This window comes from Echeneis naucrates, chromosome 15 (assembly GCF_900963305.1).
Source record: "Echeneis naucrates chromosome 15, fEcheNa1.1, whole genome shotgun sequence".
Taxonomy (NCBI): Eukaryota; Metazoa; Chordata; class Actinopteri; order Carangiformes; family Echeneidae; genus Echeneis; species Echeneis naucrates.
The window spans coordinates 1,702,281-1,725,340 of NC_042525.1; the positions used below are offsets into that span (position 1 = coordinate 1,702,281).

The following is a 23,060-nucleotide window of genomic DNA, read 5'->3' on the forward strand; positions in this document are numbered from 1 at the left end:
AGATGGCGCTGTAAGAGCCGAGGTTTGTTTTCCATGGGTGTAAAGTATGTTTAAGTGCATTCACCGGACGGCCCAGCGTACCAGATATCTCCAGGCAACCGGCACCGGTTTCTGCGTTAATAAAGATTTTAGGTGAGTGTTGTACCGGACAAAGTTGTAACACTTGATTAAAAAATAATCAAACTAATGTCAAATTAGCTCGGTAGCTAGCTGCCGGACGAACGTTAGCCGCTCGGGCCGTTAAAGCCGGTTTGTTGACCGGCTAAACTCAAAGCCTTAGCTTTGTTGCTACATAAGGTGGTAGCTAACATGGTTGGTGTGTGAAGCAGCAGTAATGTTTCTGGGTTGTAATTTAATCCCTTAAAGATGACAATTAAACATTGGCACTGAATTAAACAAACCAATCTGGTTGCCACCGGGTTGCTCGTTAACTCTCCCGGTGTTAGGATGCTAAGTTAGCAAGCTAACGCGAGTTTCCCCATTTGTGAGTGGTATACATTTTTGTTCTTTAGCTAGGCAGTAACTATGGCTACACTGTTGGAGAAACAGTTCGTTTGTGTTTTCAAATCCACCACTCGGAGGTAAATAACGGGGTGTATTCGTTTTATTCGTTTTTGGGTGTACAGTTTTTACAAAGTTGGTTCACATAATCTTTCTGTCCAGAAGTAAACGTGTTCATTCACACTGGTCTAAACGGGCTCAGTCTTTTCTATTCATAACTGATTCTCATTAGGAAGGTTTGTTTTGGTTTTCCTATAAATATTGGAAAAGTGGACGGCATCAATAATGAGATGGTCGCTCCCAGAGTGATGTTATCAGTTCCATTTCATCGATGTCCAGTCTTAAATAAATGTCCTACTGAAGAAGGGCTCTTGAAAGTCACTGCACACTTTAGTTACCGGTGGCCGTAATGTAGTTTGCAAATAAGTATATGGGGACACACATTCACACACAGCACTTCTAATGCGCACGAAACTAAAACTGTCTTAGTCATTACTCCTGTTAGAAATTCTACCTTTTTTATGGAAGGGTAAATGTCCAGGTTTTATTGAAATGAATCACCACCTCTGCACAACAACACAAACCCAACATGCGCTTAAAGAAGCTAGGATTTGTTATATTGGAAGGATCCTAATAAATTGCCAACTGAATAATTTGTTTTAAGTTTAAAGTTTGTAGTGAATGTTAAAGTTTTGCATAAAGTTTTCTATCGTAGGTTTTATAAGTTCACAGAAATGTTTCTCCTGAAAATAAATCCTGGAGTTTCAGTGGGTGTTAAAAACCCTCAGCCATCGTGTCAGGTTACATTAGAATATAAAATGCAACTAACTACTCTCAATGGGATGTGCATGTGATTGTCTCTATTACAGGCTGGTGTCATCTTTGCAGCTCAGAATGACCGACCCTGCAGTGAAAAGGGTGGTTAGTGATATAACTCGCTCTCCTGAGGACAAACGAGTTTACAGGGCCCTGGAATTTACCAATGGGCTAAAGGCAATGCTCATCAGTGACCCAACAACAGACAAATCCTCAGCTGCTTTAGATGTCCACATAGGTAAGCATCGTCCTGCCAGGTAGTTGTGTGTGTGTGTGTTGCTTTTGTTATTACTGCTGTATTTTGACCCAGCTTTTCGGAGCAGAAGTTTCACAGTACTGTGTCCTGTATCAGTAAAATCATATCATTAAGATACCGCTTCACAGCGTTGAATAAAATTATTCCTTAAATATCTTTGAGTGTAAGTTTTTGTGTGTAATAAGTGTCGTTCCATCAAACGTATACATTTTTCCCCACCAGCTGCTTTTTTTCCTCCTCTCTAGTGTACTAAGTTGGAAAACTCAGAAAAGCTCCGTCTCAGAACTCTTAATGAACACACTGCTGCACTTTGATGGAATGAATTTCTGTGGCCATGTTTTCTTAACTTCACAGGTTCATTATCGGACCCAGGGAATATCTCGGGTCTGGCACACTTCTGTGAACACATGCTGTTCCTGGGAACAAAGAAGTATCCCAAGGAGAATGAGTACAGCCAGTTCCTCAGTGAGCATGCAGGAAGCTCCAATGCCTTCACCAGTGGAGAGCATACCAACTATTACTTCGATGTGTCCCATGAGCACTTGCAAGGAGCGCTGGATAGGTAAAGTCCTGTTCATTAAATAGGATTATAACTTGCACTCAAAGTGATTTGACATTTGGCACATCATATGCATATTTTTGTTATATTTGTGCTCCTGCACAACATAATTTTTGCAAACATGGCAATCAGCCAAATTGAAATGAGCTACGAGGGAAATAATTAGTGTCAGATGAAATATAGTGAACATGTGCTTGTCCAACAAAGTTAGATGACATCTGTTTGCCTAAGTGGTTGTGTAGTTATCAGTGTAGTGTTCTTGCCACTGAAGTCCAGGTGTCGATTCAAGAGAGCTGCTGATGTCATCCTGGGTTTGTTTTTGGTTACAAGACCAACCATTAGGTTTTTTTTTTTTTTGTTGTCACCATCGGCTCACAGTTCCCAACCCCCACTCAAGCTGAAAACCTCAGCACAGGAGGAGACTGATGTCCACAGCAGGGGACTGTGCTCACGTATCAGCTGTGGTGGTTTGGACTGGAAAGCCAGGCCATGTCAGAATTTAACCTATATGGATAAGCTTACCTGCTAATAAATGAATGATGGTCCCGCAAGCACCTGTTTTCTGTGGCAGCAGCTAATTGTTCCACAGTGTCAGTGACTTGTGAAGGCCATCTGGACTTCAGTGATGGCAAAGAATGGTGCAGAGTGCGCTGAAATATTGATGATGTTGCCTCTTTGAAAGGATTGTATGTGCCATAAGGTGGTCAGATTATTAATATCATGATCATTTACTGTGTTTTTGTCAGATTTTTGTCAGTTAACCTGCACATTTAATAACAAACAAAAAAAATTCCTTCCAAGAATTGCTATTTCATTGAAGGCTTCAAACTGACTTTTTGAGGGTGTGATGATGACAGCAAAGACTATCATGAAACTTTCACCTTTCACAACAAAGATAATGGTGTAATTGTTTACAAGAGCTGTTTATTGATTTAAACAACCAGATATGAAAGAAGTGCAGCTTCCTTTGTGCTATTCTAAATAATCTTCCCATCTGGACATTCGGGGCAAGAATGTAAAAGCATTCAAAACTCTGTGTTCTTATCATGCCATTATTTGCATGGCAGTTGCTCAGAGTATAGCTCATGCAAATGGTTCTGACTGGTGCATGTTTTCTTTTTTTTTTTTTAATTTTCCTTTCAAATGGCCCTACTATTCACAAATGAAGCTTAATGTAACCCCAAACAGGATCAAACAAATCTCTAATGATGTTACATTTAAATGTGAATTTTACATATTGATTTGATCTATTTAATGTTAAGTTAGTTCTGATTTTGCAATATTTACAGGTTTGCCCAGTTCTTTCTTTGCCCATTGTTTGATGAGAGCTGTAAGGACCGGGAGGTGAATGCTGTGGACTCGGAGCATGAAAAGAATCTCATGAATGATGCCTGGAGGCTGTTTCAGTTGGAGAAGGCCACTGGGAATCCTAACCACCCCTTCAGTAAATTTGGGACAGGTACAATTCATCTTGTGCTGGTATTATTTATTGGTGGTCAACATCCATACTGAAATTTCACAGTTATGTTAAATTTGAGTATCTGGAGACATTCATACAACCAGTGCATTGTTGAAGGCAGGTGCTTTGGTGCAGAGATATTTATTACTTTTATTTGCCAGTTTACTAATTATTAATTATGAATAGTGACCTAATTTACAAAGCAATAAGGAAATATGTAACATTGTATGGATTTTCTGTCATAGCTGTTCAGATTAATTCTTCACTCACAGTGTGAGTGGGCCTTCCTCTGTGTTTAACAGAATATTCAGGTGGTGGTGACATGAACTTGGAGTAGCTCCAAGCTCAAAATAGCCGCCCAATGGCAGTCTTGAATTATATAACATTAATTCCAGGTAAGAATAGAGGAGGATCAGACAGTCCTGAAAGCCAAGAGCTCTAGGCTGACCAATATAGTATTCTCCAGATCATTGCTTTGTTCTGTGCTTCAAAAACGTCTCTGGGCGCTGCAAGTTTGCCTGGGTTATTTTTGAAGTAGGGGTAATTCACAGATGGCAGGCAAGCAGCATGTTCATGTACATCACAGGTTGTCCTGATCACCTTTTAAACTCTGATTTTAAAAAGTTATCAAGAGAAGTTCACATCATATCATAGTGTTTAATTGTAGAAAAAAGGATGATGAACCAACCGTTAAAATTGTATTATGTAATGGAGAACCAAATAAAACTTGACTCACACTCATCAGGCTGGTATTAACTCTCTTATAGGCAACAAATTGACCCTTGAGACTAGACCGTCCAAAGAAGGGGTTGACATCCGTCAAGAGCTCCTGAAATTTCACTCTACATATTACTCCTCTAACCTCATGGGACTGTGTGTGCTGGGGAGAGGTAAGCCCTCGTGTTACAAATGGAATGTTTGAATGTTGCGAAAAACTTCTCTGATCAAATGGTACTGCAGAGAATAAAGAGGAACAAACACTGCAAGTCATGTCAGATTTGATGAACATGGCCCGAAGTCTTGTTTTCTCATTTGAACAGCATTGTCAGGGCAGTTTATATAGCGCTGATGCTAGACAGCGTATGCAGTCAAAAAAATAAATAAATAAAATTGAATTAAAGAAAAGCGAGGCAGAAAAGGGAATATTAAAAACATCAGTTAAAAGATAAAATATAAAGTGGATTGCGTCATCAGCTGAAATGTCAACACAGCTGATTCTTCTCGAATTGTGACAGAAGTATATACATGAGCATCGACCTGTGATTAATCACTCCAAAAGGTTCTCAGCTGCTGGGATCTTCTGGGAGCTTCTTTTAAAAAAATAAATAAATTAATAAAATCAAATGTGAAACAGATGTGAGGATCTGTGAAGGTACTCAGTTCGTGTAAGTTTTTGTGGACAATCCCAGCACATGCATTAAAAAAAAAAAAGAAAATCTTTCTGTTTTATCCAGTCACAGCAATTTAACTGGGTTTTCTTTTTACCCATATAACCCACATATTGTCTATTTCCTTTAATGTGAAAGTAAGTGCAGTAGCTACATTTAGTCATACTTCTTAACTTTATTTTATGTAATTATATTGACATATGAATAACAAGAGTGCTTTACACATTAAGTTGGCTTGACATAAACTTTATAGCAGCTGTGTTGATCCACCGTCCACACTTGTTTATTTATACCTTATTTATAACTTCCTTCAAACTAAAACTAACATAGAAATTGAAACACTAAAATGAAACAGATGTACAGTAAATAAAATTGTTCCTAGTAAACAGCACTTGCAGTCATTTAGCTAAAATGTTTGTTTGTCTTTGTTGCACACAGAATCATTAGATGAGTTGACCTCCATGGTGGTTAACCTGTTTGGAGAAGTGGAGAACAAGAATGTGCCGGTTCCAGAATTCCCTGAGCACCCATTCCAAGAAGAGCACCTCAGAGTGAGCCGCTATCTTCACTCAGCATTTGTTTTTTTCCCCACTTAATGTCAGAACTGTAATTTAATCTAACAATATAATGAGATGTTTCATGAAATGTCTCAATAAATTCCTCTGTCACTTGAGACACATTAATTACTTTTCTAAACAGCTTAATTTGAATGCTCTTGTTTATCTGTCACAGCAATTCTACAAAGTGGTTCCTATCAAAGACATCAGGAACCTGTATGTGACTTTCCCCATCCCAGACCTGCAAAAGTACTACAAGTCTAACCCAGGACATTATCTGGGGCATCTGATCGGCCATGAAGGACCTGGAAGTTTGTTGTCTGAGCTCAAATCTAAAGGTAAGACTTAAACTAAATCTGCAAGAGAATTTCAAATATATTTATCATAGTTAAACTCATTCATTGTTAAAATTTAAATATTGAAAAGTCAACTTTCCATATTTTAGGCTGGGTGAATACACTTGTTGGAGGGCAAAAAGAAGGAGCAAAAGGATTCATGTTCTTCATAATCAATGTGGACCTGACTGAAGAGGGCCTCAGTGAGAATAAAACATCGTTCAGCTTTTGCAAATGTCTTTGTCAGGTGTTCATGATTGTTTATGTGGGCCAGAGAAATTCATTGAGGTGTGATTTGTTTGTCATTGCAGTGCACGTTCAGGACATCATTTTTCACATGTTCCAATACATCCAAAAACTGCGCACTGAGGGGCCTCAGGAGTGGGTGTTTGAGGAGTGCAAGGTAAATAATGTTGTCATCAGGACAGACCTGACTTGATTACTAAATGTTAGTGAAAAAACTAATCAAAAAGCAGAGGGATTCAAACCTGTCAATTGGATTTCCTCTCTTATCTGCTGTGTTGCCATGACAAATGAGGCGGGGTGACATAACTAAAACGTGCATTCCTGTCCAGCGTTTGCATTTGGATTTTATTGTTTTATTTGTTGAATCTTCACCTGACAGCTTTTATTTCTCCTGCAGGATTTAAACAAAGTGGCCTTCAGGTTCAAGGACAAGGAGCGGCCCCGTGGTTACACTTCCAAAGTGGCTGGCTTACTGCATGTAGGTCCCCTCGCCATCTGTAAAGGTTGTTTCCATGGAGACACAACGCAGCTCAATGCGTCTGTATCTGCTGTCGTCATGTAGCTGTCTGGTGCTGCTGTCAGCTCTGCAATGAGAGAATAGAGCTTTTCCAGTAGCACAGTCAGTTATTTACAATTCTTCTATGATTGTTGCAGCAAAGCTCATTGATCCAAGTACTCAATGTTGACTGCAGCGCAAATTATGGGACCTTTATTTATTTTCAACCGCAATTGGCAGGAAATCAATATGTGCATGTATACATAGACAGTGAAGTGTAATAATCATGTCTTTACAACAGTTAAAATTATAAATATGAGCTCTATACAGCAGGAGCTTTATCAACTGTAATATAAAGATTTGGAGCTCTTTAGCTTAAGAGGTGGGTTTGTGAGGTTTTTCGATAAATACTTTGCTCTCAGTCTTCTGCTCTCTGTTTCAGTACTATCCTCTTGAAGAGGTTCTAGCAGCAGAGTACCTTCTGGAGGACTTCAGTCCAGACCTGATTGAGATGGTGTTGGATAAGCTGAGACCAGAACATGTCAGGTCAGTGTGAGAACATTAGCATCTGCTGACATGCATTAAAAACTGTATTGTCATTAATTGTCTGTTCTCAAGTGTAGCAGGGTTTTATATACAGAAACGTGGATATTGTGAGCAACATTTCCTATCTTCATTTTGTAACCCCTGCAGTTATGTCACATGCCAGAAAAAGGAATAGAGGGTGGGCATATACGTTTTCTGCTGCAGCACAGCTTTGTGTCAGTAGCTCACCATGTGCAGCCTTAGCACTAAATCATATTATTGGATGCTGCGTGATCAGTCTGTTTCTTAATGCCCAAAAGGGAGGAGGTTGCATCCATTCACTGGCTGACCCACCAGGCTTTCACGCCAGTATCAGTTTTTGCCAAAGTCGATGTTTAACCTTTTGGTGTTGCAATTGCCACTTAGAATCCAGAACTTTCTCCTCATGATTGAGTTTCATTCATGTGTCTTAGAGAGAAGTTACGAGTGATAATCACATTTGTTGATGATAGCCATTGTTTGTTTCAGAGATTGGGGAACTACCGGTTTTATTTGATTGAAGAAATATTTTTAGCTCTGTGCAATCCTGGTGGACTGTAGTATTTAAGATGTTGTACCCCTACCCACCACCAGGTGGGGCTGCTGTCCAGGCAGACAGCCTGGATGGTGTAAACTTAAGGGGAAAGTGGAACAGATGACACCTCATAAAAAGCTGCCTGTTCATAGAGACCGCCGTGATCTGTGTGACGTCACCCATAAGTGTCCAGAATTTAAAGTGGGCTGATCTGCTGTCGCCATCTTGGCGGTGTGTGACTCCACCTTCTCCTCCACTCATCCAAAAATGGACAGAGAGGTGGGGCATGTGTGGAGCCAAGAATATGGCCCAAGACGATTAGCAGAGTTGATGCTCAAAGGCTAACTCAGTGTTGATTATGTTGCTGACTAATTCAGAAGCTAAGCTAACGGGTCTGAGCAGACTGATATCTGTTCATGGTTGGTAACTAATAATAGAATTTCAGTCATTTTCAAAACACAGAAGCAGAGACGACTTCGCTCTGTTCTGTCATATACTGTCTACTAACTTTTAAAAATGGTGAGTTAGGCAGAAAATGAGCTTCACACTGTTTTCATGAAGGAGGAAATTGAATACAGAGACTGATGGTTGTAAACATAATTTTTCCTGCTCAAAAGAGTCATTTTAACTTGGGAATGTTAATGTAGTGGTCATTGGGGGAACTGCTGTCTTTCTTTTTTAAGTGTTTTAGTTTTTTTTAGTCTGTTTCTGGTGCTAGCCACGCTCAGCAAACCAGATTGCCATTTTCACACTCTGATCTCTGTCGGTGTGGAAATCGTGACATTTTAACTGTTCTCTGACCTGTAGACTACCCAACCAAATGTCTAATGCTCGGTTTCACATGCACCTTAAAAATGATCCAAAAAGAGCACTGACAGAAAAACTTTTACATCTTATATGTTGTTGTGGTTACAGACAGACAGTAGCTGTCAGAGATGTGATCTGGTTCTCTTTCTTCTGTGTCCAGAGTTGCAGTGGTATCAAAGTCATTTGAAGGCCAAACGGACAAGACAGAAGAATGGTATGGCACACAGTATAAACAGGAAGCCATATCTGCAGATGTCATTGAGGTAATGAACTGCAGTCATTGCGCTGTGATCCAATCAGACACAGTACTGGGCGTCTGTGTTTCTGCTTTGCGGGGGAGTCTCTGTCTCCAGTTTCCAATTCCATAAGACAAACTGATTGTGTTCCTCTGTCTTTCAGACATGGGCAAACGCAGACCTGAATGGCAAATTCAAATTACCAATGAAAAATGAGTTCATCCCCACCAACTTTGAGATTTACCCTCTGGAGAAAGACCCTCCATCAGTCCCCACTTTAATCAAGGTGAATGTAAATTATTGTCACTGCATATAGTGAGACATTATGTTTTCATATGGCAAAGTATTATTGTCATGTGATTGAGACATAAAATGTGCAGTTTTCCTGTTGCCATTGTGTTATCTCTTCACATAATTAACTTTTAATTAATGTGAAAATGAGAATGGCCTGTCTGGTGTTTGTTTCCTCCAGGACACTGCCATGAGCAAGGTGTGGTTCAAACAGGATGACAAGTTCTTCCTGCCCAAGGCTTGTCTGAACTTTGAGTTCTTCAGGTGTGTGAATGCAACTTTGATGCTTTGAATTTCATTTGATCCTCTGAACTTTAGGCCCCACATATAATTTCTCAATAACGCAGTGAAATTATAAATGCAGTGCCAAATCATACATATTACACTATACTAAATTATTCAGGAGCATTTTAAACAGAAGAGGAGAAAAGATTGAGGCTTTTCAGAGGGGAACAGGAAAGCAGCAGTGAAGCTCTCGTCCAAACTGCAGTCACTCTGTTACACTTATTTAGGCAAGAGCAAGAGATTTTTATTTTTGAATGAATCCAAAACTTGCAGCTTCTCCCTTTTTTTATAGTTTTGTTAGAACATTTGAACTTTAGACAGAGACTCCAACTAAGGGGGTTTCTACCAGTGTTAGCCAAAACTACACCCAAGATACAACCACAATGGTTTGTGTTACCTTGACATAGCAGTCAACCATTAACACACTAAATGCTTCTGGGTTGGTCTATAATTAGATCTGATTGCTCAATTATACTGTTATTAGATTGGTGTCCTGAATAACTAACACCATGCCTCTAATAATTAGTAAAATATTTAAAGCCAAACATTCTGATGAAATGTTGTATCTATCGTGGGAAAGTATGGAAAGCAAAACCAGTGTACTTTATTTCTGTGCTTTGTTTGACTGCTGCCATTTCCTCTACAGCCCGTTTGCGTATGTGGACCCATTGCATTGTAACATGGCATATTTATATCTGGAGCTCCTCAAGGACTCCCTCAACGAGTATGCATATGCAGCCGAGCTAGCTGGCTTGAACTATGACCTCCAAAATACCGTCTATGGGATGTATGTAAGTATTCAAAAAACAAAAACAAAACCTCCCCATTGCCCACACGCCACATCCCAGACCTTACGCCCCCCTCCCCCCTTTCCCTGCACCATCCTCAGACTGGGCCTCTGTGGCTCAGCCAGGCCTGGGTCCACAGGTTTCATTTTTTATTTCAGATTGGAGGGTTTTATCACACATAAGAACAAAATTAATGAGAAAAAAAAGTTTGTCTGTATTATTAAGATTACATTTTGAAGATTCCTCCTTTGTGGTAAATTCCACCTATCCATCTGAAAAAATATGCATATATTATTTGCAAAGCCTGAACCAGACCAAGCAGGTCCCAGTCCAGCCTCTGTTCTGTCTGCATCTTGCTCTTCATTATTCCCTCTTTGTACACTCATCTTAGACAAACCCTCATGACAACGAGGCGGCCTTAATTTCCTCGCGTTCTCCGGTTCTGAACCCTTGTTATGTCTCTTAGATGCATTAGGTTTTAACGGCACACCTGCAGCTCGCATTTGATGTGAAGCGGCGTACAACCAGTGACAGTGAATTTGTCGTTGATGTGAAATCAGTTGTAGCTTGATCTGTAGAATAGTTTCTGCCAGTCCTGCTGGACGGTGAGATGGTCACAAGGCTGCATATACATACTCTCATCATTCTTCGTACTTTCATTGTTTTTTTTGTTTTTGTTTTTTTTTTTAAATCTTCATCCCAGACAAACATGTCATTGGTTTTGTTTGTTTGTTTGTTCTTTTTTCCCCCTTCTTCCATTAGTCGCTACCTATATGCAGATCCCCTGCACTGCAACATGACCTACTTGTTGCTCAGATTACTGAAGGATGATTTAAAAGAGTATACATATGCAGCCCGCCTGGCCGGGCTGGTGTATGGCGTAGCCTCAGGGATGAATGCCATCCTCGTAAGTAAGCTGTTTGAATTCTGGAGGGAAGTGGGGGTGCCAGTGGAGAGCTGCTCTGAGGGTTTGACGGTGGAAATGGCTCCTACACTGATTATGTGAAGTGCTGTGTGTCGCTTGTCTAACCTGAGGGATTTTCTGAACTCAGCTTGTTACTGAGTTCCCTGCAAACACCACCTTGATATCTTAACTACAGCAAGGCTTAACACAGACTTCTGAAAATGTCATCAGCTCCTTTTTATTGACATTTTCCTGAAGGAATTTCTTCTTCTTCTTCTTTTTTTTTTTTTAAGCCAATTATTTATAATTACTTTGAGTCAAGTTTCAGATGAATTAATGTGATAGCATTTCAGTTATGCCCCTCCACCCTCATGGCAATAAAATGCCAGCTTTCAAACTTTCTGCAGACTTGCAGTTCACTGAACCATGTCAGGCTTGGTCAAGGGCGTGTGACTGAATATATTACCCTGAATAAATATTGGAGGGGAATCAGTTCGAATTAGTCTGTGAACATGCAGCAGAAAGGAGATGGGGGCGAAAAACTGGATGGCACACTTTTATCTACTCTGAATAATTAATAAAAATTTTTGCTGTCACTGTCTCACCTTTATTGTATCAGTGACATGCAGGTAGTCTTTAAATCGTCCCTGTTTCCAGACACAGGGAACAAAGACAAACTATGCAGATCCTCTGACATATTTATGGCCGCATTTCTGCAGATGAAAGTGAAGGAAGGACAGTGAAAGTTAATCTCTATTCAGGAGTTGTAAAATTGATGTATTCAATTAGACATCTTTTTGTCTAACACAATTTATGAATACAGCAGTTTGAGCTCTGCAGTGGTGTGTGTGTGTGTGTGTGTTAACGGCCCAGGAATTAGTGACTGGTTTACAGTGGCGGTGTTTTTGTCCTGTTCTTCCAGCTTTCTAACTCCTACACTAACACTACCTGTGCCCTCTGTCATGTGACTGAATAACCTACATTCATTAGCCACCACTCACGTGTAAAGTCTTGTTTTGTGCTGTGTCCTTTCAGACTGCTATTCCACACGCTATCTGTGTAGCTGTGTGTAATTGATTTGAGTCAGCAGTACTGGTGTGGCCGGCTGGCCTTTTGTCAAGGTTAATGATGTTAGGAGAGATTACTTTTAACAGGTGTCACCACAGGGACTTAGCGAAAGGGAGAGGCGAGGAATAGGAGTCTGAGAGTGCAGCCATGTAGCTGCAGGGTTTGCTGAGTCATGACAGACCATAAGGTGTGGATGACATTGCACAGTGGAGGATTTTAATAACTTTTTGACTCTTTCCTTCCATTTTAAAATACACATTAGAATAAAAAAAAAAACTTGGCATCAACCACTTAGTGCTGTCCTGTCCTCCTGAGAGATTGCATGTCAAACAGGGTTGTGGAGTTAGAGATGATTACATGGAAGAGATCCAAACGTAGTCCTGTCTGTGCCCACGCTCATTATCATTTAATAGAAAATAAAAAGTGATTGCAAATTTTTATATCTTCCTCTAAAAAATTGTTTCGGCCAATAAAAAGGAGCTGTTGTATAATTTGTTATATTTCCTGACGTCTTGAGCTGAGGAGTGATGAGATTTTCTTGGCAATCATTTTGGTCAGCCAGCTATTTCAGTACTGAAGCACAAATTCTGAACGTGAAGTTTTAAAATGTATAATAAATGAAGCCACAGCATTTTCTGTTATCTCACTGTGTTTTCTTTATCATGCACCATCTGTCCTCTGTCACCTGTCTGCTGCAGCTGTCTGTTAAAGGTTACAGTGACAAACAACACATCCTGCTGAAGAAAATCATTGAAAAAATGGCCACGTTTGAGATAGACGAGAAGCGCTTCGACATCATCAAGGAAGCGGTGAGCCCCAGCTGCAACGCCGTTATCAATTCACTTCATTTTCTTTCTGTATTGTTTTTCCTTACAACACAACAACACTGAGAAACTACAGTAGTTAACTTGAATAGTTTGGACACTCTAACTTACTCTAACTACTACTCTGTCTCTCTGCAGTACATGAGGTCATTGAATAACTTCAGAGCCGAGCAGCCTCACCAGCACGCCATGTACTACCTCCGTCTGCTAATGACCGAGGTTGCTTGGACCAAAGATGAGCTCAGAGAGGCCCTGGATGGTGAGAGGCTGCTCTTAAGCTCTCTCTTTCTCCCTCTACGTCTGCCTCTAAGTTCCAGCTCTTGTGCTTATTTGCTCCTTTTCTGTTGTAGGCCAAACTGAGTTTGTATTCATTTCCCTCTTCAGGCTGGAACTGAGCACACAAAGCTCGACATATAAAGATAGTTAACAGAATGAGTTTATTAGCTGAAAGGTAGTTAGATATCGGTTTGACTTCCCGGTGAGTCCTAAAGTTGGGCCACTCTTTCCCTCCTCTTCTCCGAGCTCTTGTCTTCTCTTTAGTTGCCCTCATTTGAATGCTGATGCTGTTTTCCAGCAGATGCCTCCCTAGCTGCAGTCTTTCCTCTCTGCAGCTCCTGTCTGCAACTTGAAGGGCAGATTCTTATATTTTTACCACAGAGCATACACAAACCGTCCCTGGATTCACACGAGACCCAATTAACCTTCAGGGTCGAGGCCCATAACCCCGTCACCTCAGCCTCCAATTACCACAGGTTGTTCCCCTAACAGTGTCCTTACTCTCCTGGTCTGGCGTGTGAAGCATCTTTCCATCTCTTCTGTGTCTGTGTGTGTATTTATTTGTATCTCTCTCTCGTTGCTGGTATGGACAAACAATCATTTATATAGATCGGTCTGGGTGTGCGTCCCTGTTGTAGCATCCTTGAATCTGGGTCAGACGCAGCTTGAATTCAGATTGGCCAGTCTGCACAGAGACACACTTTTTGTGTGAATGTGTAACTGAATGTTTGAGTGTGTGTTACCAGGTTTGAATGACGATGTGACATGTTGACCACCTTTGCGTTGTCGGTGATGGGAATACTGAAGCAGTGAAGTGGCTGAACTCAGCAGTTTTTCTGTTTCCAACGACTCTGTTTTGGGAAATTGCTCTTTAACTGAAGTCTGTTGTCTGTGATCTGTATTCCAGATGTAACTCTCCCACGCCTCAAGGCCTTCATACCTCAGCTATTGTCACGGTTACATATTGAAGCCCTTCTCCATGGCAACATCACTAAGGAGGTTTGTTTTCCGTCATGTCTTTTTTTTTTTTACTGTCAGTTAAGGACAGTTGAGATGGTTGTAACGAAGTGACAACAAAGTGTGACATCATCCATTGTTTGGTGAACTGGAGTTTGCAAATTGAAGGTCGGCCATCTTGGATTGGACAAGGTGCAGCCGACGTGCTCTGTACTCCTGATTTGCAGGCAGGTGTCCATGTGTGTCGTGCAGCCTGTCAGTTACAAGGTAGCCACGCCCCGACGCATGCCCCGCTTTGTCATTAAAACACAGAGTTCATTTTATAAACATTGAAGTCAAAATGGACCAGGACTCTGACGTGAGTCTGTAAAGTAAGGCCAATAACGATGTATCTAATGACCATCGGGGGGGCCGGGCACAGATTGTATTGAAGTCAATGGGGGAAAAAATCTACTTTTCACTTGATGTGTTAGCTCATCAAATGTTTTCCACATGAAAAGGATAAAGCATTCAGACGTGGCTGCTGTGTGATTGACAAACTGCATTGCACACTGTGATCCTGACCTGTTTTAGTTGAATATCTGAGCTAAATGTTGGTTTGGACTAAAGTGTTCTCTTGCCCCTCCCTGTGTGACCCCCCAGTCTGCTCTTGGCATGATGCAAATGGTCGAGGACACGCTTATTGAGCACGCTCACACCAAGCCTCTCCTCCCGAGCCAACTGATTCGCTACAGAGAGGTGCAGGTTCCAGATGGTAGGCCCTGTGTACACACACACACACACACACACACACACACCAGTTAATGAGTTAAGGACACTTAACCATCGTCTGCCAGTCATGCCTGTCTCCACGGCAACTGCTAACGCAAAAGGGTCCTCTATCCAGAGCTCCTGCCCTCGTCATCACTGATGTCGACTTGGGTTTTTAAAGGCTTGATTAAATTCAACATCCCTCGTTGCCCCCAGGGGAACACAGCAGTCATCGAGTGGAAACGCACGTCACTGGGCGAAAAGCACACACACCCATCAGCGGCCGGAGGGTGAAAGCAGGCACCTGCCCTTTTATTACATTAGGAAAAACCGAGCGGCATACAGAGGGAGAGCAGAGCGCTGCAGGGCCACCTGGAGACTTCCTGTTTGTCACTCAGGGATTTTCCAGGCCCGGCTCCAGACTGCCAGTCGGACATAGAGCAGGAGCTCAACAGGAGGACATGAAGGATGTGGACGTGAAATTGGCTTATGAAATGGCTGACTGGCCGACAGTCTGTCCAGGAAATGCATTATGACTCTCAGAGCTGGAAGCTTGAGAGCAGAAAGTTGACATTAATCTCTGCTGAAGCAGCACTTGAACTAAACTGACGGACAGCGTTTTTAATATCAGGACAAACAGAAGAAACCTACTAAATTATAAGTCATTCAATGAAAGGGCAAAGGTTTTTAGCCTCCTGTTAAAGTCGGTACCAGTTTGGGCTGATCTGATCGGATCCACTGGAAATGAGCAACATGATGAGTTAGAGACATCTCACCCTCTAACCAACAATGTCGGTGTGGACGTGAGGACACCGCCTCTCGAAAATGAGTTAGTGAGCAGAAAGACAAACTCCACTAGCATCTGCTAATTTTGGTGGCAAAAGGCTCTTGTTTGGTTACATATCACTTTAATTTAAACACTATAAGCACTAAGTATTCATTTCAGATCTGGGTGACCTGACCTGCTGTCAAAACGAAGGTTAACTTCTTCACACTTGACATCAGTGCTTTGTTTATCCAAAGCCTTCATCTGTTCTCTTTTATGTTTGCTGTGTAAAGTTCAGGAAAAGTTTTGACACGTTGAGAAGAACGTTGGGGAGATTGTGAGATCTGTGGAAATGACATTTCCTGAGTGTGGAGCGCTCAGTCAGCATTTGCTTAGAGCTTCCTGCATTACCCCCCCCCCCCCCCCCCCCCCTTTTTTTTTTTTTAATAAACTTCTCTGCCATTCAAAGAGAGTTTGATCACACTGGACTCAAACAAGCCAAAACTAAGCACAAAGGGAGGCTGTCCCCCCCTCCCCCCTCAACCTCCGTCCTAAAATGGATGGCTCTCCTGAAAGCTGATTTCAAATACACTAAAAAGCTAGAGGAAACAAATTTGGAACCACTCAGCAAAAAAAAAAAAGCACGGCGTTGGCCCTGAGCAGCTCTCCGCCTTTCTGGAGAGTGTCACTGCTGTCCTCTGAGTGAACTCCTGCGCTTCACCGTATTACACTCAATCTGCGCCTCAAGCTAAGTGCTCAGGCTTGGCTGCTTCACTTCACTTACCTTCTACAGAATTGATTACATTTTTGACAGACCCGATTATGCACACAGGAACGGATTGCATAGAGGTGTACGGCTAAGCTGCTGAAATTCATTTCAGTTCAGGGATCACTCTGGATTTTGGGTTCATGAGACGGACTCAAGCTGAAATCACTTGAGCTTGTTTTTGCCCAGTCACGATATCACATGCTGTGTGCAGCTCAGTCCTGTTTGACAGGATCCAGATTCTGAAATGGAACAAACTGTTCATGTTTTATCCATTTAAAAAAAGACTTTTATTCTGTCTTTATTATATTTTATATATATTATATTATATATATATTATATTACCACTGATTTGTAAGTAAAAAGACTAATATCTGTATTTTAAACCAAAATATATTTGGCTCATGATTTAAATATTCAGTGTTGGAGACAACACTGTTAGCATTCACGTTAAAATGACGGGTCACCCGGCTCGGCCCAGTTCTGCTGCGGTGTGAGATTTTTAACGCAGAGTAAAGCGAGTCCTCTGTTCCCTTCAGGTGGCTGGTACGTTTACCAGCAGAGGAACGAGGTGCACAACAACTGTGGCATCGAGATCTACTACCAGACAGACATGCAGACCACCCATGACAACATGCTGCTGGAGCTGTTCTGTCAGATCATCTCCGAGCCCTGTTTCAACACGCTGAGAACCAAAGAGCAGCTGGGTGAGTCCACAACACGAGGCTGAGCGCAGTGCAGATACAGAACAAAACCTGATGTTTATTTATAGTCAGAGACTGCTGTCGCTTTAATCTGCAGTCAGTCATTTGATACTGATCCATAAAGAATGCTCTTTTTGGCAATGAATGGATTTGGAAGTTTTGGGGCATTTTTCTGGCTTTATCTGACAGAATATTACAGAGAGACAGGAAATGGAAACTTTAAGGACACGAAAGAAAGAGGCTGAGACTCAAACCAGTGACGTCTGCTCAGCCCTTAATGGGCCTCTGTAATAATGGTGCCAAATTAATATCAAGTTAAATGAAGTAAGGAGCTCATGTCCCTAAATCCTCCTTGTAAAATACTTTTTATTTAAGGCTCATGATCACGACTTTGGAATGAAAACTTTACAGCCAAAATGGCTTCCGGGCACCTTGTGCATCTTACTGTCGAGATCTTAACTTATCTCCTCGCCGTCCTCCAGGCTACATCGTGTTCAGCGGGCCGCGGCGGGCCAACGGCGTTCAAGGGCTGCGCTTCATCATGCAGTCAGAGAAGGCGCCCCACTACCTGGAGAGCCGCGTGGAGGCGTTCCTCTGCACCATGGAGAAGGCCGTGGAGGAGATGAGCGAGGAAGCCTTCCAGAAACACATCCAGGCGCTCGCCATCCGCCGCCTGGACAAGCCCAAGAAGCTGTCTGCTGAGTGCGCCAAATACTGGGGGGAGATCATTTCTCAGCAGTATAATTTTGACAGAGGTGAGGCCCCCCGAGCAGAACACGGCACCGCTAGCTCTTATGTTTCTGTTTCTCACCGGATGTACTTCTAGGTCTTCCAGCCATTATGAAGAGATTCAGTTACATACAAAGTCAAATTGAAGTTCTTGGGAGTTATCAATATTTTGGTCAGTCCCAGAGGTGAGAGGGATGTTGCTTAGAGCTGCACAAATTAGGATCGATTATAGCCTGAAATAATCTGCAGCCGAAGCACACCTCTTTGTTGCAGCGCTCTCCTGAGTGCCATAATGGATCGTAATGGGCCTGATTCTCTGGTAATCTGCCTAAAGCCCTGAGTGATGGCAACACTGACAGTCTGCCAAGGGCGTGGTGCTGATTACTGATACTAGCAGGGAGAGATGAGAGTCAGGAGGGCGAGGGCGGCTAACGCTCGACGCCAAGGGCAGCATGGAGCATGAGTCAGAGCCTCATGGGCAGTCTGACATCAAGCTGCTGTCAGTTCACTGTTTTACTTTGGTTGATTCGGCCCCTTCTCTTTAAAATGTTTATTTAATCTGTTCTGAATCACTTTAAAAAACAAAAACCTCCTTATTGTCTGATTAGTTCTATCTGACTTCAGTGTTAATGCTTCTGCTTTCTCTGCTGTGTTGCAGATAACATTGAGGTGGCGTATCTGAAGACTCTGACAAAAGAAAACATCATGCAGTTCTACAGAGTGAGTAGAGTCATGTGATGCCCCCCCATTCTATTCTACTTCTATATAAAAAATAATATCCAACAAGTTTAGTTTGACCTCTTTTTAAACGAGGACGGTCGTATATCCTGATCTCGTATGTTGTAATGAGTGTTACAACTGAGAACTGAAAGGTCTCCAGTTCGACTCCCTGGAGGGGCAGGAAGTACTGTCAAGGGGGAAATGAATGAGCAGCCCTTTGCCCCCCCCCCCCCCACAATCTCTCCAGTTTATTGATAGGCTCAAATTTAGAGAGGATAACTCAGACAATATCCGAACTTTATTTAATAAGGAAAACCCATTTTACAACCGACAGGATTAAACGACTCCCCGGGGGCAAATTACTCCACGAACCGCCACGGCCCGACGTGAACGGCCTTAAATTATGATGCTGGTTTTGACTTGAGTTGTGGTACTTTGTGGCTTTGGTTAATGGTGTATTGACAACAGAAGGGTCCTTAGGAGGCAGCTACACACATTACAGTATTAACCCAACATTTGATGACACAGAGGGATCGTTAAGTATTTCAAAGGCCCATCAATCATCGACGAACACACAAAGACGACTTTTCAGTTCTGTCGCCATAAAATTAGCACCATTTTGGTTTGAGGCGTTTCACCCCAAATTTAATCTGTGAACCAGTTGATGTGACTTTTGTTTGATAAATTCCTGACTTCGATGGACGGATCAGTCCGTGCTGACCGAAGCTCTGTTTTCCATCCAACAACTGACAAAAACAAACAAACCACAAAAATTTGGTTTCTGCCGAGTCGTCTGTGTTTTTCTGTTTTCTTCAAAGCTGCAGTTCAAATATAATGAGAACATTTCTAATTCATCACAGCAGCACAAAAATCTGCAGATGAAGACTCTCTGATCCGATTGAAAGCTCCAGAACGGGGGCGGGGGTCATAATGTAAAGGCTGGTGTGTGTAAATGTTTTACCTGATCAACCGCACACACACAAGCTATCTAGTGCTCACAGCATATCAGCTGCCATAATGGGGGGGGGGGGGCACGGCAGCCCGAAGAATCTGTATTATCTGAGCCCAGCGGAGACGATTACGGCACCCACGTAGAATCAACCTAATGCATTTCTAATGTCATATCGGCTGAGATGATTTTTTTTACCCATCTTTGGTGGCTGCAGTCGACTCGGTCTGGCTGCAAATGAGCCAAATCTTCAGTCTCATATAATCCTCCATCCACAGACAGACGATGCCCGACTGGAGCTGAGTCTCCACGGGACTGTCAGGGAGAAAATCATGGCCGCCCTGCTCCAAACAGGCCCACCACACTGATGACTCACCCCCCCCTCCACAAAACTGAAATTTAACGAGCAGAAAGAGCAGTTCAAAGACAAAAATATAGAAGAACTCCGTTCTATCACTTTCAATGGGAGCTGGATTATCAATGATCAGTTAAACTCATGATGACATCATCCTCTGTCTCCATCAGGAGCGGCTGATGGTCGACGCGCCGAAGAGACACAAGGTGTCCGTGCACGTCCTGTCCAGAGAGATGGACTCCTGTGAGTATCTGAGAGCAGCAACACAACACAACACAACCCCCCCCGCCCCAAATCAGGCTAACCTGTGTGTGTCTGTGTGGTCGTTCACCAGGTCCAGTTGTGGGGGAGTTTCCAGCACAGAACGATGTCAACTTGGCCCCCGCCCCCTCCCTGCCTCAGGTAGAGTCACCTCCATTTCAGTTTTGTGTTTTATTTTATTTTGGCTGCATGCTGGTTGAATGTTGTTATTTTTACAAACACACACAGTTCATTTTCACTCGGCCCCCATCGGGACTATTTTTATGTTTAAAAAAAAAAAAAAAAAAAAAAAAAAAGAAGCCGCCTCACTGGGATCCAGCTGGTTTTCAGCCCTGAAAGTCCTGGAGGGAGGACAGGGGGGAAGACGGGAGGAATGGAAGGACGGGGGAGAGCAGGGGGAGGAATGGAAGGACGGGGGAGAGCAGGGGGAGGAATGGAAGGATGGGGGGAGAGCAGGGGGAGGAATGGAAGGACGGGGGAGAGCAGGGGGAGGAATGGAAGGACGGGGGAGAGCAGGGGGAGGAATGGAAGGATGGGGGGAGAGCAGGGGGAGGAATGGAAGGACAGAGGGGAGGACAGGGGGGAGAATGAGGGTGGATGGGAGGACGGGGGGAGGACAGGGGGGAGGATGGAGAATGGAGGGGAGGACGGGGGGGAGGAATGGGAGAACGGGGGTGGACAGGGGGGTGGATGGAGGGAGGATGGAGGGGAGGATGGAGGGGAGGACGGGGGGGAGAATTGGGGGAGGAATGGGAGGATGGGGGTGGATGGAGGAATGGATGGAGGGAGGATGGAGGGGAGGACAGGGGGGGGAGAATGGGGGGAGGAATGGGAGGACAGGGGGGAGGAAAAGTCCTCAGCAGCTGTAGCGAATGAACAACTTGTGGTTCTAAAGCCGTTACCACGGTAACAGCATGTATCTGAATGAAACCTGGGCGTGTCTCTTCTGTCCTCTCAGCCCTCATTGGTCCAGGACATGACGGAGTTCAAGAGGAGTCTGCCTCTTTTCCCGCTCGTCAAACCTCACATCAACTTCATGGCAGCCAAGCTGTGAGCGCATCGTCACGCAGCCGCCGCCGCCACCGCCACCGCCACACAGAGGGGGGCCTGGCCGACCCCCCCCCCCCCCCGCCCCCCCCAAACAAGAAGACTGAGTCTGAATGAGCCTGCGTGAGCGTGAGTGCATGTGAATTGTGTGTGTGTGCGTGCGTGCGTGCGGCAGGCTGGAGCCACTAGAGGCTGCTTGTATTTCAATCACAACGTTTAGCCGTGGTCGTCGACGTAGCTGTGGTTTAAGGTTAGAGGTCACGCTGGACTCACCTCATGTTCAAGTCTCCAACACGAGACTCACACACACAACACAACACAACACAACACTGTGTCGGCTGCTGTAGAAGAAGACAGACGGAAGACGAGGGTCAGATCCCTTTAAAGGAAGCTTCACATCAGGAGCGTTTTTATTTCAGCCGGCTTGTCGTGATGGTCCCTGAACGCCTCCTCGTTTTATTAAGATGGAACCTTTTTATTCAAGTTTATGCATTTTGAAGAATACCTGCCTTATGATTACAGTTTTAATCTCGCTGCTTTTCAGATTATTTTTTATTTTATTTTATTTTTTTTTGCTTGTAAACTGGTAAAATGTTGGGACCCTTCGAGGAGCTCTTTTTAAATCGTTGAGGCTGTGGAGCAAGTTTTAATGTTTTAGTGTGTTTTACAGTAGTTGTGTGTGACTCGGACATCTCAGGGGAACCTCCATGCTGGTTTTATTGGCGAATGATTAAAACACAAAACATTTTTATCCGTCTGTAGACATCAGATCCTTTTCGGTTCTTTTTGTGAGACTTTAACGGCTGCAGAGACATTTTAAGTTTTATTTCTCCTTCCTGGGGAAACTGAGTGAGACGTCCTGCAGCTTGTGCCTTTCCAGGAAGGGGGGGGGGGGCGTCAATTACTTTGTATCTGGTTGCACTGAGCTGCTCCGGACTGATCCGGAGCAGAATCCTGGAAGGTTTAAAACACCTCTGACCCACAGACCCCCCCCCCCCACGCCACACACAGACACACACATTGTTGGACTGTGCACTGGCTCCTGCAGCAGATTTTTAAAAAACAGAAAAACGCAGCTCACCAGGGAAAAAAAAAATCTGGATTTCTTTTTGAATATATGCACTTTTCTCTCAAAGCAATAACTGCAGTGACGTAGACAGTGAACAGTGTGCGGCAGAGCCAGACGTGGCCCAGCGTCCCCCCCCCCCCCAGGCTCCGGTGACCTGCTCTCAGGTGCTAACCAGTTGTAAACCAGATGCCAGTTCGTATTTACCCCCCCCTCCCCCCCACCTGCTCTCAGGCCGAGTTCACCGGTCCCTCCCTCTGATTTCATCTGCAGCTTCAGGTTAGAAAGTGGAGGAATCTGCTGCATCGAATGCTTCTTCAGTGTTTCCAGCATTTTACTACATTAACTCAAATCCATTTTATTTATGAAGACCCCCCCTCCCCCCACCCCCGTAGGACCCAAAGACAACCAGCAGCAGCAGCATCAGGCCGAGGCGAGGCCTCGCACTGTCAATGTGGTCGGGTTTGTGGCGAACCGTTTACATTTAGAGATTCAGCTTTTCTTTCTTTTGAACTTTCTGGACGTCTCTGGCGACGCAGGGCTGTGATTGGCTGGTTGGATTGATGAGTGCTGATGTTTGAGTTTTTTTTTTCTCCTTATTGTCTCCTGTGTTTCTAATTAATAAACACTTGAATGGAAGTGGCTGTTTGTTTGTTTACACCCAGACACAACAGCAGTTTGGAAAAATACCTTTATTCACAGAACCGACTGAATGTAGATTCAATAGTCCACGTGTCACAGGAAGTGAGAAAACAAACGTTTGGTGGATGAAACTGATCACAACTCACTTCCTGTTCAA

The 23,060-nt window shown here is 43.3% G+C and overlaps 1 protein-coding gene across 3 annotated transcripts; it reads left to right on the forward strand.

Annotated features, from left to right (window-relative positions):
• Positions 1 to 22,885, forward strand: ide (insulin-degrading enzyme). 3 transcript variants are annotated; one of them, XM_029520547.1, is made up of 25 exons: positions 1 to 132; positions 1,371 to 1,555; positions 1,928 to 2,135; positions 3,422 to 3,591; positions 4,359 to 4,481; positions 5,418 to 5,530; positions 5,712 to 5,874; positions 5,982 to 6,074; positions 6,183 to 6,274; positions 6,515 to 6,595; positions 7,056 to 7,159; positions 8,680 to 8,782; positions 8,919 to 9,041; positions 9,228 to 9,310; positions 9,978 to 10,122; positions 12,790 to 12,900; positions 13,054 to 13,174; positions 14,099 to 14,190; positions 14,791 to 14,902; positions 16,970 to 17,137; positions 17,617 to 17,889; positions 18,522 to 18,583; positions 20,058 to 20,130; positions 20,222 to 20,289; positions 21,107 to 21,202. In XM_029520547.1, exons 1-25 carry the CDS (start codon positions 47 to 49, stop codon positions 21,200 to 21,202), a joined length of 3,048 nt encoding a protein of 1,015 aa, XP_029376407.1. In that variant the 5' UTR covers positions 1 to 46. The 3 variants fall into 3 exon arrangements, with proteins under 3 accessions (XP_029376407.1, XP_029376409.1, XP_029376408.1); XM_029520549.1 differs by lacking the exon at positions 9,978 to 10,122 and adding an exon at positions 10,882 to 11,026; XM_029520548.1 differs by lacking the exon at positions 1 to 132 and having other exon boundaries at positions 21,107 to 22,885.
• Positions 22,886 to 23,060: the final 175 nt, after the last annotated feature.